This window comes from Molossus molossus, unplaced genomic scaffold (assembly GCF_014108415.1).
Source record: "Molossus molossus isolate mMolMol1 unplaced genomic scaffold, mMolMol1.p scaffold_m16_p_15, whole genome shotgun sequence".
Lineage (NCBI taxonomy): Eukaryota > Metazoa > Chordata > Mammalia > Chiroptera > Molossidae > Molossus > Molossus molossus.
In genome coordinates this window covers 30387433-30401976 of record NW_023425350.1, presented here as the reverse complement: position 1 = coordinate 30401976, position 14544 = coordinate 30387433, and the positions used below count along the sequence as shown (strand labels likewise).

At 44.6% G+C, this 14544-nt stretch overlaps 1 protein-coding gene across 1 annotated transcript in view; it reads right to left on the bottom strand.

Moving 5' to 3' along the window:
* Positions 1-14544, bottom strand: part of CAMKMT (calmodulin-lysine N-methyltransferase) — a 379656-nt gene that overhangs the window by 6327 nt on the left and 358785 nt on the right. Inside the window, exon 9 of the mRNA XM_036262484.1 lies at positions 12954-13017. Coding sequence (XP_036118377.1) covers positions 12954-13017 — 64 coding nt within the window. The remainder of the gene's footprint in view (positions 1-12953; positions 13018-14544) is intronic.

Here is a 14544-nt window from a genome sequence, read left to right as displayed (position 1 = left end):
GAAAACTCAATTGTTCTTGAGACGTCTACACAGGATGGGCATTCACAATGAGAATAATTTCACGGATAGATATATATCAAATAAAAAAAATTTCCTATTCAAATGACCAGTGGTTTTTCAAACAACATATGTAATAAACAAAATGTGCCTCAAGGTTGGTATTCTGTACAATACACACCTTTTTTTGGGTCCAGTGCTTTAAACAAAAGCACTAGATTTCAGAGTAACTGATCCAGCCAGGGCAGTGCCACCCACCTTGCGACTCGCTAGCAGCTGCCAACACAGCTCCAGAGCACGTGGCAACAGACGCCTATAAATGTTAGTTTATTGTGCCCTGAAAATTCAGTACCAAGGACTCCTCCATGGAGACAAGTAACCACAACCCCTACTGGAGAATTTTCACATTTCAGTCCTGCCACCAGCCTTTTCTGTGACCACGCTGTCAGACACACGGCTACAAGGATCTTGGTTTCCAAACTTCACTGAATCCTTCAAAGTGGTCATCATTACAGCAAAGCAGCTCCTCACAGTACTCAGATGACTGCTTTTCAGAGAAAGTGGTATAATGAGGGCAAACAGGCTTTTCTAAATAAATTGCACAACCTCATTCGACCGCTGCAGTGGGGCGAACGGGAGGACTTGGACACAACATACCCTGGATTTCAGAAGACCGTCCAATGTGAAACTCACAGTCATCCTGTGCTAACCACTGGGTACGTGTGGATATTTCCTCTCCCTCTTGTGCACAGAATGGCTGAGCTTCAGAATCTTCTTTATTTGTTTAAAAGATGACTGTATGCTTCTGTTAATTTCAAGGTTACACTTCACCTTGATGAAATGCCACTTCAGCTTTTGAGGGAAGCATGAAAATATTTCCTACTTTCTTATGAAAGGTGGTTTATCATTCACACCTGCCCACTTATTTACTGAGCATGTGGTACATGTCAGACACTGGGAGAGGGGCTCTCTATTCATTGTTTCCTTCAAAAGTGTAGGGAATATCAGCTCCATTTTACAGGATGCTCAGAAAGGTCGAATAATTGACCAAGATGACACAACTGGTAAATTATTGGAAACTTATCTGAGTCCAATGCCAATTCTCTTTCCTGCACACCATACTGTCTCACTGGTAATAGTGGGGACGATAATAATAATAGCTACCCCTGTGCTAGATGCTTCCATCTCTACTTTAATCCCCTCAACACTTCTCTCAACAACCTGGTATGGGAGATATTACATGCTACAGTTAAACATGCAACAAAGGGGTTGATGAACACAGGGAAAAACTGTGTGGTAGAAAGGGTTTTTGGACTTAAAGGGGGTCTCCAATGATTAAAGAGTTGTGTCACTTCAGGAAAATCAAAAAACTAATCATAGAGCTGTTGAGCTAGAAGGGACCTTGAAGATGTTCAGTCTAATCTCATTTGGCAGATGAAATTCAAGTCATCTAAGCTGACACACTGAGTTTTCTCATCCAGCAAATGGGAAGAACAAAGTCTCCCCTGCTCAGCCCCCTCAACACACACACGTTGTGAGAATCAGATGAGGTGATGAATGTGAAAATAGTTTGAAAAACAAGGTTAAATAGATGTAAGACTAGAAACATCTACACCACCTAATAGTGCTATAAAAATTCTATCAATTCTCTCTCCCTGTCACTCTTTTCCCCTCATTTACCTGCAAGAAAATACACTGATACACTGTCCCGGACATCAAGTGTGTTTTCATACTGTGTTTACAGACACATGTACACACTCAGGCACATAATTATAGCAGCACCAATCATGCCAATACACTAAGGTTCTGTCAGCTTTTCCTATATTAATTGCTATTTTCAGGTGGTTTTCAAACTTAACAGTAAAAATTCATTTTGATGTGAAACTAGATATAATACATGGTCTTAGTAGGGGAACTAAAGTCTCCATTAAAAAACAGAGAAAGAGAGAGAATACTTGTAGGTCATTTTAGTCATTTTTAAGAGCTGGTTGCCATTCTGGATTTTTGAATAATGAAAGTTTTTTTATTTTATTTTAAACTCACTTGCAAAAATTGTCTTACAATTATAATGGAAGAGTTGATTTTTAATAGCTATTGTCTAAGCCAGCGATTTTCAACCTTTTTTTTTTTTTTAACTCATGGCACACAAAAACTAATTATTAAAATCCTGCAGCACACCAAAAAATGTTTCTTGCCCATCTGACACACACACAAAAAAGGGTATAATTTAGATTGATTAAAAAACAAACAAAAAAACAAACACACAGTAATTACCTACCCTTTTTGCTCCCAAGTGACTTTTTAAAAACTCAGGTGCTGCCTGGTACTGGCACAAGAACAGACATATAGACCAGTGGAACAGAACAGAGAACCCAGAAATGGACCCAATGCAATATGCTCAATTAATATTTGACAAAGGTGGCAAGAGCATACAGTGGAGTAAGGATAGCCTCTTTAATAAATGGTGTTGGGAAAATTGGACAGCTACATACAGAAAAATGAAACTAAACCATCAACTTATACCACACACAAGAATAAACTCAAAATGGATAAAAGACTTAAATGTAACTCATGAATCCATAAAAATCCTAGAAGAAACTGTAGGCAACAAAATTTCAGACATCATATGCAGCAGAATTTTCACTGATACATCACCTAAGGCAACAGAAACAAAGGAGAAAATGAACACATGGAACTACATCAAACTCAAAAACTTCTGCACAGCAAAAGATACAAGCATCAAAACGGAAAGACTACCCACTGTATGGGAGAGCATAATTGCCAATGATATATCAGATAAGGGGTTAATTTCCAATATATATAGAGTGCTCATACAACTCAACAAAAGGAAGACAAAGAACCTAATTAAAAAATGGGCAGAGGAACTAAATAGACACCTCTCCAAACAGGACATACAAAGGGCTGAGAGACATATGAAGAAATGCTCAACATCACTAATCATCAGAGAGATGCAAATTAAAACAACAATGAGGTATCACCTCACACCTGTCAGAATGGCCGCCATCAACAAATCATCAAACAACAAGTGTTGGCGAGGGTGTGGAGAAAAGGGGACTCTAGTATACTGCTGGTGGGAATGCAGACTGGTGCAGCCACTATGGAAAACAATATGGTGTTACCTCAAAAAATTAAAAATTGAACTTCCATTTGACCCAGTGATCCCACTTCTAGGAATATACTCTAAGAAGCCTGAAACACCAATCAGAAAGAATATATGTACCCCCATGTTTGTAGCAGCACTATTTACAATAGCTAAGATCTGGAAACAGCCCAAGTGTCCATCAGTAGACGCATGGATAAAAAAGCTGTGGTACATATACACAATGGAGTACTACGCAGCTGTAAGAAAGAAAGATCTTTTATCCTTTGAGACAACATGGAGGGACCTGGAAAGTATTATCCTAAGTGAAACAAGCCAAACAGAGAAAGACAAGTATCATATGATCTCACTTATTTGTGGAATATAATGAACATAACAGTCTGAGGAATGGGGTAGTCCCAGAGACGTGGAAGTGGGGTACAGACTGACAATCCCCAGAAGAGGGGGTGGTGGGGGAGAGATAAACCACAGAACTTATATGCATGTATGCATGAACAATGGACATGGACAACAAAGCTGGGGACAGGGCAGGGAGGGAGAGGGAGGGGGGAATCGAGAAACACCTGTAACAAAAATTAATTAACAAAAAAAAAAAAGTCAGGTGCCGCCCTGGCCAGTTTGGCTCAGCGGTTAGAGCGTCGGCCTGCGGTCCGGAGAGACCCGGGTTCGATTCCCGCTAAGGGCACGTACTTCGGTTGCAGTTTGTCCCCGCCCTGGTTGGTCGTGCGGGTGGCAGCCACTAGATGTGTCCCTTCACGTCGATGTTTCTCTCTCTCTCTCCCTTCCTCTCTCTCCCTCCCACTCTATCTGTACAAAAAATGGAAAAATATCCTCGGGTGAGGATAAAAAAAAAAAAAAAAAAAGTCAGGTGCCTTACTTGTATACATACAAGGATTTCTGGTACTAAGAATTAACCAATGAGATACAACCTTATTATGCAACAAGACCAATAAAATGCAACTCTATTATATGACCTATATATTTATAGTTCAAAACAGGGCATTTACACCAAACAGCTATTGTTGTGTTGGCTGCTGTCATTTTTAAATTTGACAATCTAAGATGGAAAAAGGCAGTGTCCCTGACAAACTAGTCAGGTATTGCATGTTTAAAAAATTCTTGTGGCACACCGGTTGAAATCACTGATCTAAACTCCCTATCGTAATGTTTGCAGGGTTACAGCCTCCTTGGTTGGGTTGATGCTTGCATTTACAAAGCACATGCTCTCCACACCACACCCCCTGGTTGGCTGGGGTGGGCTGTTAGGGGACTGCCTGCAACTAAGCATACAGCAGGGCTCTCTGCCCAGACATCTCCTTCCTCCTCTAGGTCTCGGTTTACCTGTACTCTAACCACCCCATCTCGAACTGCAGCCCCTCCCCCATCATTATGCACCCTCTCTCCCTGCTTTAATTTTGCTCTTGGCACTCATCACCTCTGACACACATTATATCCTTGTTTGTTATTGCCCGTCTCCTCTGGCTGGAGCGTACGCTCCATGACAACAGGATCTTCTGTTTATTCACTGCATTTTCTCAGGGCCTCGCATATAGTAGACACTCAATCAATATTTGCTGAGAGAATAAACCAAATCCAGATGTTGAATCATCTGAGAAATACGAGTCTTTGGGAATTCAAAGGCCATATTCTATTGCTTATTCTTTAGAAAAGATTTTCTCTGAGAAGCGTTTCTGGTCGGCGGCTATGATGGGATTGAGAGGGCAGCGCTCCGCACAACACTGTGCCCACAGGAGAGAGAGGCCAGGCAGGAGTTTCAATCTCTAATTACTCACTTAGGAGTTTTAAAATGCTTTCTTCTTCATTTCACTGAAAATGGACATTTTTGAAATGTGGATTCATAGTCAGGAGAGACAACATCCATCATCCATTCGTTCAGTAAGCACCCACCCAGCCCTACTGAGTGACTGCATCCACCCCACGGCGAATGGTTTTAGGACACCCACCCCCCTTCCCCAGTGGGGCCAAACTCTTTGTCTGGTACTATCAGAGGTCTATGCCTTACAATTTAGGCTACAAAAATCAAAACAAGGAAAGAAGTGGACTTCAAATTAGCCCATCACTTTAGAAAAATTATTTTCAATTGATCAAAGCACAAGTGTCTAAACAGTCACAATCACAGAATCATTTTAAACTCAGAATGGACACTCAACTGAATGTAAAATTTTGACAGATGAGCAGAAATTTGAGAGAATTCGTTTATCCCTGGAGACGAGAGAGGAGTCCCACTGAACAACCATGACATTGTTTACATTGTGAGTGCAGTTGTTGCTGTTCTGCTAAACCAATCTAGACTCACATATAAGGGGTGTGTACCTCTGGAAAAAATAAGTACGCTTCAGATTTATTTGAAAAGGAATATGCTATGCCACTGAAATGCCTTTACTCCTCTTTCATTCCAGGCAACCAACTATTAAATACCAATTACACGTTTAAGCTTATGTTTACTGTGGGTCGTTTTTTAAAATCTCACTGCACACAACCTGATCCTCTACCACTCAAACACATCAGTTCCTGTGACTCACTGTTCTTCAAGGGCCTCGAGCTGGTGTTAAACACTCCACTGGGAGCTTGGAAGGTGAATCTTGTCCTTACCCTGAGTTATTAGGCAAGTTTGAACACGTCTTTTCATCAACATGAGAGTCCAAAGAACCCAGCCTCCATAAATTCAGAGGAGGGACCTTGTATTTTTCTGCACATGGAAAGATGTTAGTCACACATTACTTGTTCCAACTGTAGGCGCTGTCTTTCCCGGTTACCTCCACTCTGCCAGTCAAGTCTTGCCTATTCCCCCAGACCCAGAGTCTCACGTCCTTTATGAAGACTCTTCTGTTTCTTTATCTGGCTTCTGAGATGCTGCCTTTGCCTGCTTCTGCCTGCTTCCTCCCCTACATCTCTCTCAGTCCCCTTCCCTGGCTTCTCTTCTTCCCCGTGCCCCTAGTTGTCAGTGGTCCCCAGAGCTCTGCCTACTTTTTATTCGTATTCTATAGAGTTCTAGGCAATTGTACCCAAGCCTAGAACTTCAGCTATCACTTATACATCACAACTCACAGGTATATCCCTGCAGCATTCACCACTGCCCAGGGCCCACACCCCTATTTTCAGGTGCCTACTAGATCTCTCCATGGGGGTATTCTGAAAGTATCTTTAACCCATTTTGTCTAAAATGAAACTCAATATCCTTAGCTCCAAACCCCTACCCTTTCCAGGGTACCGCCCATCTCTCTCTCTCTCTCTCTCTCTCTCTCTCTCTCTCTCTCTCTCTCACACACACACACACACACACACACACACAAGCTGAGTGCTTACTGGGTACCAAGCATATCCATACTCTTCACCTTTGAAATGAAGCTAGAAACCTGGGGATCATGGCATTGCCTTTTAAAACCCTTCAACACGCCCGGCTGGTGTGGTTCAGTGGTTGAGCGTCAACCCATGCACCAAGAGGTCACCGATTTGATTCCCGGTCAGGGTACATGCACAGGTTGTGGGCCCGAAACCCAGTGGGGGCATGCAGGAGGTGGCCAGTCGATGTTCTCTGTCGTCGATGTTTCTATCTCTCCCCCTCTCCCTTCCTCTCTCTCTAAAAATCAATAAAGAAAAAAAAATTTTTTTAATAATAAATAAAACCCTTCAATGCCATGTCTCCCCACCCACATCACGGTCATCTGCTGCCCGTGGTTCTCAAACTGTGTTTCAGATGCTTCAAGGGTGACCTGGAGGGGTACAAGGGGGACCAGGAGAGAGAAAGGGCTAAGCTTCTCATATTCAATTTAACTGAAGCTACTTCACTTTGTTTTATAATTGGAGTGCTGGCTAAGAATGTTTTAACCAAAGGGTTCTGCTGTTAAACAGGGTTGAAAATCACCGACATGGATCCTGTTTTGGGACGACAGTCGAAGCCCAGCATGACCCATGCCTATCTCTGCAGCGCCATCCTATCGCTATTTCGTACTCACCTTGGGCTCTTATCAGGTCAAACTCACAGCAGTCCTCTGATTTGTTCTCTCACGAACCCCATGTGTCTTCAAACCTGCGAACATCCCCTCAGGTATGCTTTTCTTGAGCCCCAGTTCTTTGTTTGCGTGGTAAGCTCTTCGTCATCCTTCAGCACCCAGCTTGGACAGTGCCCTGGTGATGCCTGTGCCCAGTTCCTCCGTCTCCATGCTGTGCCTCCTGCCCCAGTTAGCCATGTCCCTCCCTGCTCCCATGGGTCACCCATACCTCTGCTGTGTCCTCAACACATCAGGGAACTGCTTGTTTACTGGCTCTCATGCTGGACTCCGCGCTCCTCCATGGCAGGAATACGTTGTGTTCCTCTATCCCGGGGCATAGCACTGTGTCTGGCTTCTGCGCGGTGCTCAGTAAATGTTTGCTGAACAGATCTGCCAGTGAATGCCCACTTGGTTCCCTCTTCTCGATCTTCACGTCTTCACTAGCTCCTAGCCAGACTAGTTGGTTTACCCTTGACCCATGAGGAAACTCGCTGCTGTCAAGATCTAATTCCACTCCAGCCTTCATGCTGTGGCCAGAGTGATCTTTCTAGAACCCCCATCTGACCTCACCAGTGCTCAAAAACTTCCGGGGGTTCTCTATTACCCTATAATAAAGTTAAGCCTCTTCATCATAGTGTTGTTAGCCATTCATAAAATGGCACCCCGAATGAGCTCTTTAACCTTATCTCCTGCCCCTCCCCACCCCTAATCCCCAAACCACAAAGACACTCTTATACTCCAGCCAGAGCAAACATCTTGTTGACCCTAAAACACAACATGCTTTTTCATACCCTACACCTGTGAGCCCCGTTTCCTGCACCCGGGATACTGCCTTCTAGTCTCTTCTCTGAGCCTTGGAATGAACACCCTTCTGACTATTCAAGATCAAAGTCAGATGCCACTGCCTGCAGGGGACTTTGCTCAGGAAGTTAGTCACTCTGCGCTGTACCTCTTCCTAGTACCCGCCGCACCGCATTGTATGTCCTGGCAGTTCATGCATCAATCTGCCCTGCTAACAACCTTTGAAATTCTCACAGTGCTTGCCATTCATAGTTATACCCCTACCCCACATTCCCCAGCACAGTGCCAGGCAGATAGTAGGTGCTCCACAGATGTTTCTTGAACCAAGCTAGAGTCCAAGCCCTTGAGTATCTCACATTCTACTCAAGGTGTAAATTAGAAAGATCCACAGAACAGACAAAAACAGCACCAGGCTGTATATGACCACGTGCTGGCTGTTATTAGCCATTCTGCAGTGTCCTGTAGTTCACCTGAGTGGTACATCTCAAGGAAGGGTCAGTTCCTGGGGGGCAGAGACTCACCACCGCACGTGCTGACTGAGCACCCAGGTGGACCTCGGGAAAGAACTTCTAGGGCTAGGCCCCGCTCTGAAGGTCTTAAGACCATCTGGGGACTCTTTCCTGCTACTGGGAGAGCCACGCTTGGCTGAACACAGCTCCTCGCCAAGAACAGGGAGGATTTGCTGGGCCTCTGCGCCAGCCGGCAGACGGGAACCCAAGGTCCTTCCGCACCATCTCAGTTCGCTGCACTTGAGCCCACACTCACAAGGCATTTCCCTGAGATTAGCAATGACAGAGGTTTGCGTGGGAGCATACAGAGGTGTTAGGTTTTTTTAAATGAGGAACTCTGTCAACACAAACGGGAGTCCACAGTTCACATTTATAGTACTCCTTGTACACAGGCAGGACTCCAGGCACTTGGTGGCCATTTAGGGCCCATCTCTGAGGAAGGTTGTGACTTCCACAGTGATATTTTTGAATCCTGGACAATCAGTCAGCAGTGATAACCAGCCGGAGAGCTGGCAGTGTTGCACCCTGTCCATCTCCTCGTGGTCCTGAGTGAGCTCACCCTGTCTGGCTGGCTCGGCTCCCCTCCCTGCACCCAAAGCTGTCTCTGAGGAATACTAGTAGATACCATTTGCTACTTGTCATTTCTGGACTCAAGTTCAACTTGCAGGCTGCTGTGGCTATTTTTAAATTACATTTGGGTCCTCTTGTATCAGGCATTGGTGATGTTCTTTAAAGAACACAATGACAGGGCTCACCTATCAATCATCAGCGAGAAGCCACTCACTGGAGGAGAAAGGGGAGGGAGGGAGGAAAGGTTGCTTCTTGGAATGAGTAGAATTTGCTGATTTCATTCCTTTTTAATTTTTTTTTTATCCTCACCCGAGGACATGTTTGCATTTATTTTCAGACAGAACAGGAGGGAGAGAGGGAGGAAGAGAGAGAGAGAAACATTGATGTGAGAGAGATACATCAAGTGGTTGCCACCCGCACGACCCCAACTGGGGCCGGGTAAGAACTACAACTGAGGTACGTGCCCTTAGTGGGAACTGAACCCGGGACTCGCTGGTCTGTGGGCCGTCACTCTAACTGCTGAGCCAAATCGGCCAGGGCTCATTCCTTTTCATCTTTAAGTTTGCGAGAGTCCCTTGTAGTATGCTGGCAGGAGTCCATTGTTTTACAATTTCTCTCAACCAGCAACTTGAAGAAAGTTTCCGTTGAGGCAGGTGACAAACAGTCCCCGCTGAAATCTGGGGCTGCCTAGAACAACTTTCCAAGCACGGGTGCTGTTTGGCGGAGAATCTGAGCTCAGCCCACCCTGTTGGCTAAGTCCTCTCTGGGGTCTGTCTCCCTCATTCATGACTCCATTATAAAAACTGAAAAGCAGAGAAACTTCCTCTCCAACTTTCTTTGCTTCTGGAACTCTGACCCAGACTGCTGATTTGCCCTAGCTAGAAATCAAAGGACCATACTCTTCAAAATGACAGAATTCCTTTCTTTCCACAGTTTGACACTCAAACCTCATGTTTCAATCATTTCGTTCTTGCCACCTAGAAGAAATCTCACTCCCTTCATGTGTGCAGGCTGGCAGTAAAGTGTCATCTTTACCAGGTGTACACCACCCCCCGGGTGCAGGGGAGACACTGTGTCCAGTTATGTGCAAAAGCTGTAGAGCCCAGGTGAAGAAAATGGTTTAGTCCCTTCTTGCCAGCATTTCACCGAGGAAAAGGCTTGGAAAGAGCCCCCTCTATTCTGTGCTCACCACAGCCCGGAAGTCTTGCTGGTTCTTCAAGGTCACGAGAGCTAACACATGTCCGGAGCCATTGGGTATGAGAGCTTTCCAAAGCACTGGACACGGGGAGTGAGCACACTCCTCATTTTACAGATGGAAACTGAGGCTTTGAGAGGTGAACCCAGCGGCTAGATAGGAAGACAGACTTGGGTTTTGAATGAAGATACTTCAGACTCCATCCACTACACTTGACCTTCAGAAACGGCATCCCCCAACCCCCTCCAGGAATTTGAAGCATTTGGCTCGAGTGCTGTTTTTGCTGAGCACCCGGAGAACCTGTATCTGTCAATGAATTTGTCAGGCCTTGAACAGTGAAGAACTCAGGATCCACCAGCATAGCCCCAAGTTGTTTCTCTGAAGGCCTGTGTGGCACCTTCAGACCTCTGGACACAGAACCATGGAGGATTGTCTGCACTCAAGAAAATACTAAAAGCAGCTCTAATTGCAGAAGTAAAACCTTTGCTATTACCTTGGTTTTGGACTGTGACTTCCACACCACATACCCTCACAGGGTGCTCCTCTGGAAGCAGGACAGCCAGCCCTGAGAGCTAAGAAGAACAGTGCAGTTTTCCTCTGGTTACCCCCAAGCTCTGGGAACCCTGCTAGCACACTGGCACAGGATGTGGAGCTGCTGGTCACTGCCAGTCCACATGGCCCTTCTAGGGTCCACCTGGGTAGAGGCCTAGGAAGTGCAAGTGCTGTGTCTCCCAGACCTTCCCGAGGGGATGAGTCTCCTGGGTGGTAATTCGGAATGTCCAAGTGCCATCCACAACTTGGATTTCCCCCCTTTCAGTGGACCCCTCACCCCTTAGGCTAGAATACCCGGCAGCCTTGTGAGTGAGGCGCAAGCCAGGCCCTACTCCCATTTCCAATGCTGCAGACTGGCCCAGGCCCCTCTGACCTAGCCTCCCTGCTCCTCACATAGCATAAGTAACACCTCTACTCTAGGGCCTGGCCTCATCCTTCTCAGAGCTAAGGGTGAGTGTCAGCTGTCAGTAGGGGGGCTGCTGCCTTCGCTCAGGGGGGCTGCTGTGTGGAGCCACACTTCAGGCAAGGAGGGAGTGTGGTTCGGGGTTTAATAGCGGGTACAGGAGAGCTGCTAGAGATTCCAGTCCAATCTGCATTTAGGTCTATTCATAGCTTGGGCAGTTTTCTATTGTAAATCATGAGAATGATTTACAATAGATCCTGGGTAAATCATGCAAATCTGCTGCAAAATGGAGTATTTGCCACAAATAGGCTCTGAAGGGGTGTTGGTGATGAGTGAAGTACTGTTTGTTCAGTGTGAGATCCAGGAGTCCTTGAAAGCATTGTATTTATGTATGACACATTTTCATGGAGGCCTGTACACCCAAGAGTCTCAGTGGCCTCTCTGAAAATCCTGATCTTGCAAATGCTCATAGGAATCACCCATGGCTCACACGGGAGATGAAGAGGCCCCAGATCCCTTTTTCTACCCTCAACTCAGGCTGCTTAGCCAACCAGGGCAGCAGCCATCAATAGCTCGGAGCGTGCCCCGTCCTTGCCTCAGGACCTACTACCCACCTCACCGAGAGAACTGAGAAGGCCAATTTACTTTAATTGATTACCACTTACAAAGCTGTGGTTACTCCACTAAGAGGCCTATTTAAAGTTTCTGAGCTATATAGAGATAACAAAATAAAAAGCAACAGTGTAAAGGCAAAGGATGATTATCAAATTGCTCTGGGAACCTTCAATGTGAAAACAGATATAAAAGAAATATTGAAAGGTATTAATCTATAAGTCTCACTGAGGTCAGAAGACTGGAGCAAACCCTCTTTTTAAAAAGACCTCAGAAACCAAACTTTAGAAAATACTTCACACACACACACACACACACACACACACACACACACACTGCAGTCTTTTCTGAAATAAGTGTGAGTTCCTTTGTTGGACTGCACTAACATTGTTGACCTATTTTAAATTTGATGGTACAGTGAGAGCCTTACATACTTGTAAGATTTTTTTTTTTTAATGCATGAGTTTTAAACTTGTTTTCTTACTTTAAATAGACGTATATTAACTCTCTGTTTAGGCTGCAAGACCTCCTAGCTTAGTATAACAGCCCAACAAAATAAGAGTGGATACAAACTCTGTAATTTACTCTCAGGCATAAATGGATACATAAATGTAAAAATGTGCACAATTTTTATGCCATGCTTGGCTTCATTGTGTCCTAATGTTTATAATATGTAAATAATGGCTTCCTTTTAAAGCAAAGAACTTTTAATATACAGATTCATCTGAAGTCCTTTTTCTTTAATATAAACAGAAATAGAGAGAAAAAAAAATTTGCAATAAATAAATACCCAATAACAAAGGTTACCATTGCAGGGATTTAAAATGACAGAAGTCAACAGAAACTTTCAATATCATACTTCTACTTTAATATGAAGATATTGTTATCAAAGGAAAAGACTCAAGAAATTCTTTGATAAAAATAATCTCACGCTATCTTTGAAGCGGTTTCATTTATTTTACTACCCACTGTGTTTCTTATCAGAAGGCCAAGGGTAAGAAGTTTCCTAGTTATGATTAGAAAAGAATCTGATAGATCAGAAGACCCAATTGAAGTTGGACATAATAAGTATTAAAGTATTACATGACATTAATCCTGCCATTCCATTACTCTCTCCATCTTTGTGCACAGACTAATTATTCTGAAGCCAGTGTTCAGGAGAAAATAGAAACATACTTACCCTGGGCTGGAGTAATCTCTTTATTGCATCAACAAGGCTGGCTCTGTACTGGTCCAGAAACAGGCTGACATTGAGAAGAGAGCAGCATCCAGATTAAACTCGGTTTTCAAGTCTAATGATACTAACGGAGATAAGTACAGGGCTAATGACACATATTTACTCGACACTAAAAGAAGAGAAATTGTTTCTTTCTATTCAAATGTCTTACTGGACAAAAAGAAAAAAGAAAGAAAAGATATTGTGGTCAGTGGTATTGCAACCAAAGCCAAGTCATCAACACGCAATGGGCCAGGATTCACACACAGCTGGGCCAGATGTTATTGTTAAAGGGACGGTTTCTATGCTTCCGTTTGGGGGAATCATTTGGCTGAGATGAAGCTCTCCCAGCACTTCCTGTCATTGGAGCTTGGTCTCTGTAGACCTGGGCGCTCTGCACACTGCTGTGAGACCACCCTCCAAAAACAAACCACCAGCCCTGTTATACTCAGACCACAGAACGGTCTCAGGTGGTAATGGTTTTAGTGACTAGGAACAGCACTGAGGTTAGATTCAACCAGTGACGTAGGCCTAAATGGTTCCAAAAACAAAAATAAGGTTTAGGCAATGTGTCAGAGAGACCAAGGCAGCGCTAGGTCCCCCTCTCCCCTTCATCCCCATGTTGATTTTTTTATCCTCCGGTTTTTTTGAGAGATTCTGTTGCTGCTCTGTCATCCCTTTGGCTGGGTCAGTCTGACCCTGTCTTCATTAGGCCTTATCTTGGAAGCTTGGGACAGAGTTTGCTCATCTGAGACTCACAGGCTAGAACACTGGGCAGTCTTGAGCATCAGCTATCCCATGAGGAGCCTTAGGGGGGCCCTGTGCCCCTTTCCAGTGCTGCAGTTTGGGGTAGGCCCCTCTGATTGGCCTCCCTGCTCCTCACTTAGCACGGTAAGTACTGCCTATTCTAGCGCCCTGCCTCGCCTTCTTGGAGCTAAGGGGAAGTGGCAGCTATCAGTAGGACGCTGCTGTGTGGAGCCACACTTCAGGCAAGGGCAGAGAGTTCACGGTTTAATAGAGCTCTGGCTCTGACCTGCCTGCTCTGTCACCTTGGATGAGTCACTTCACATGAGGCCTCTGTGCCTTTATCAATAAAGGCCCACCTGTTTGTACTGGAATCAAATTAATAAATATGTTAGTTGACAAATGTTTATTATCATCTACTACACACTAGGGGCGGGTTTAGGCATTAGAAATAAGCTATGAATAAGATAAGGTTCCCATCCGCAAGGAGCCTGCAGTCTTTTCATTTATGCATCACTAGTTCCAGCACAGCAGGTACACATAGAGACTCACTAAACAGTTGTTTACTGCCTGACTGGCAGGTCAACAGGGTCCTGGAAATTGAGGAGCTTAGCTTATGTAGGGTGTTAGTTTCAATGACCCTAAAACAGGTTGTACCAGTATTGGTAAGGAAGAATCAACATTTAGGTAGCAGGTTTCACTAGACTAGGTTCTCTTCCAATTCTCTCATTCGAGAGGAAGTGGGGAGAGTAGTTTATGAGAAGTTGCCAAGAAGTCAGTGCTTGGGTTTCCCCGGACATGATCAGCAGAA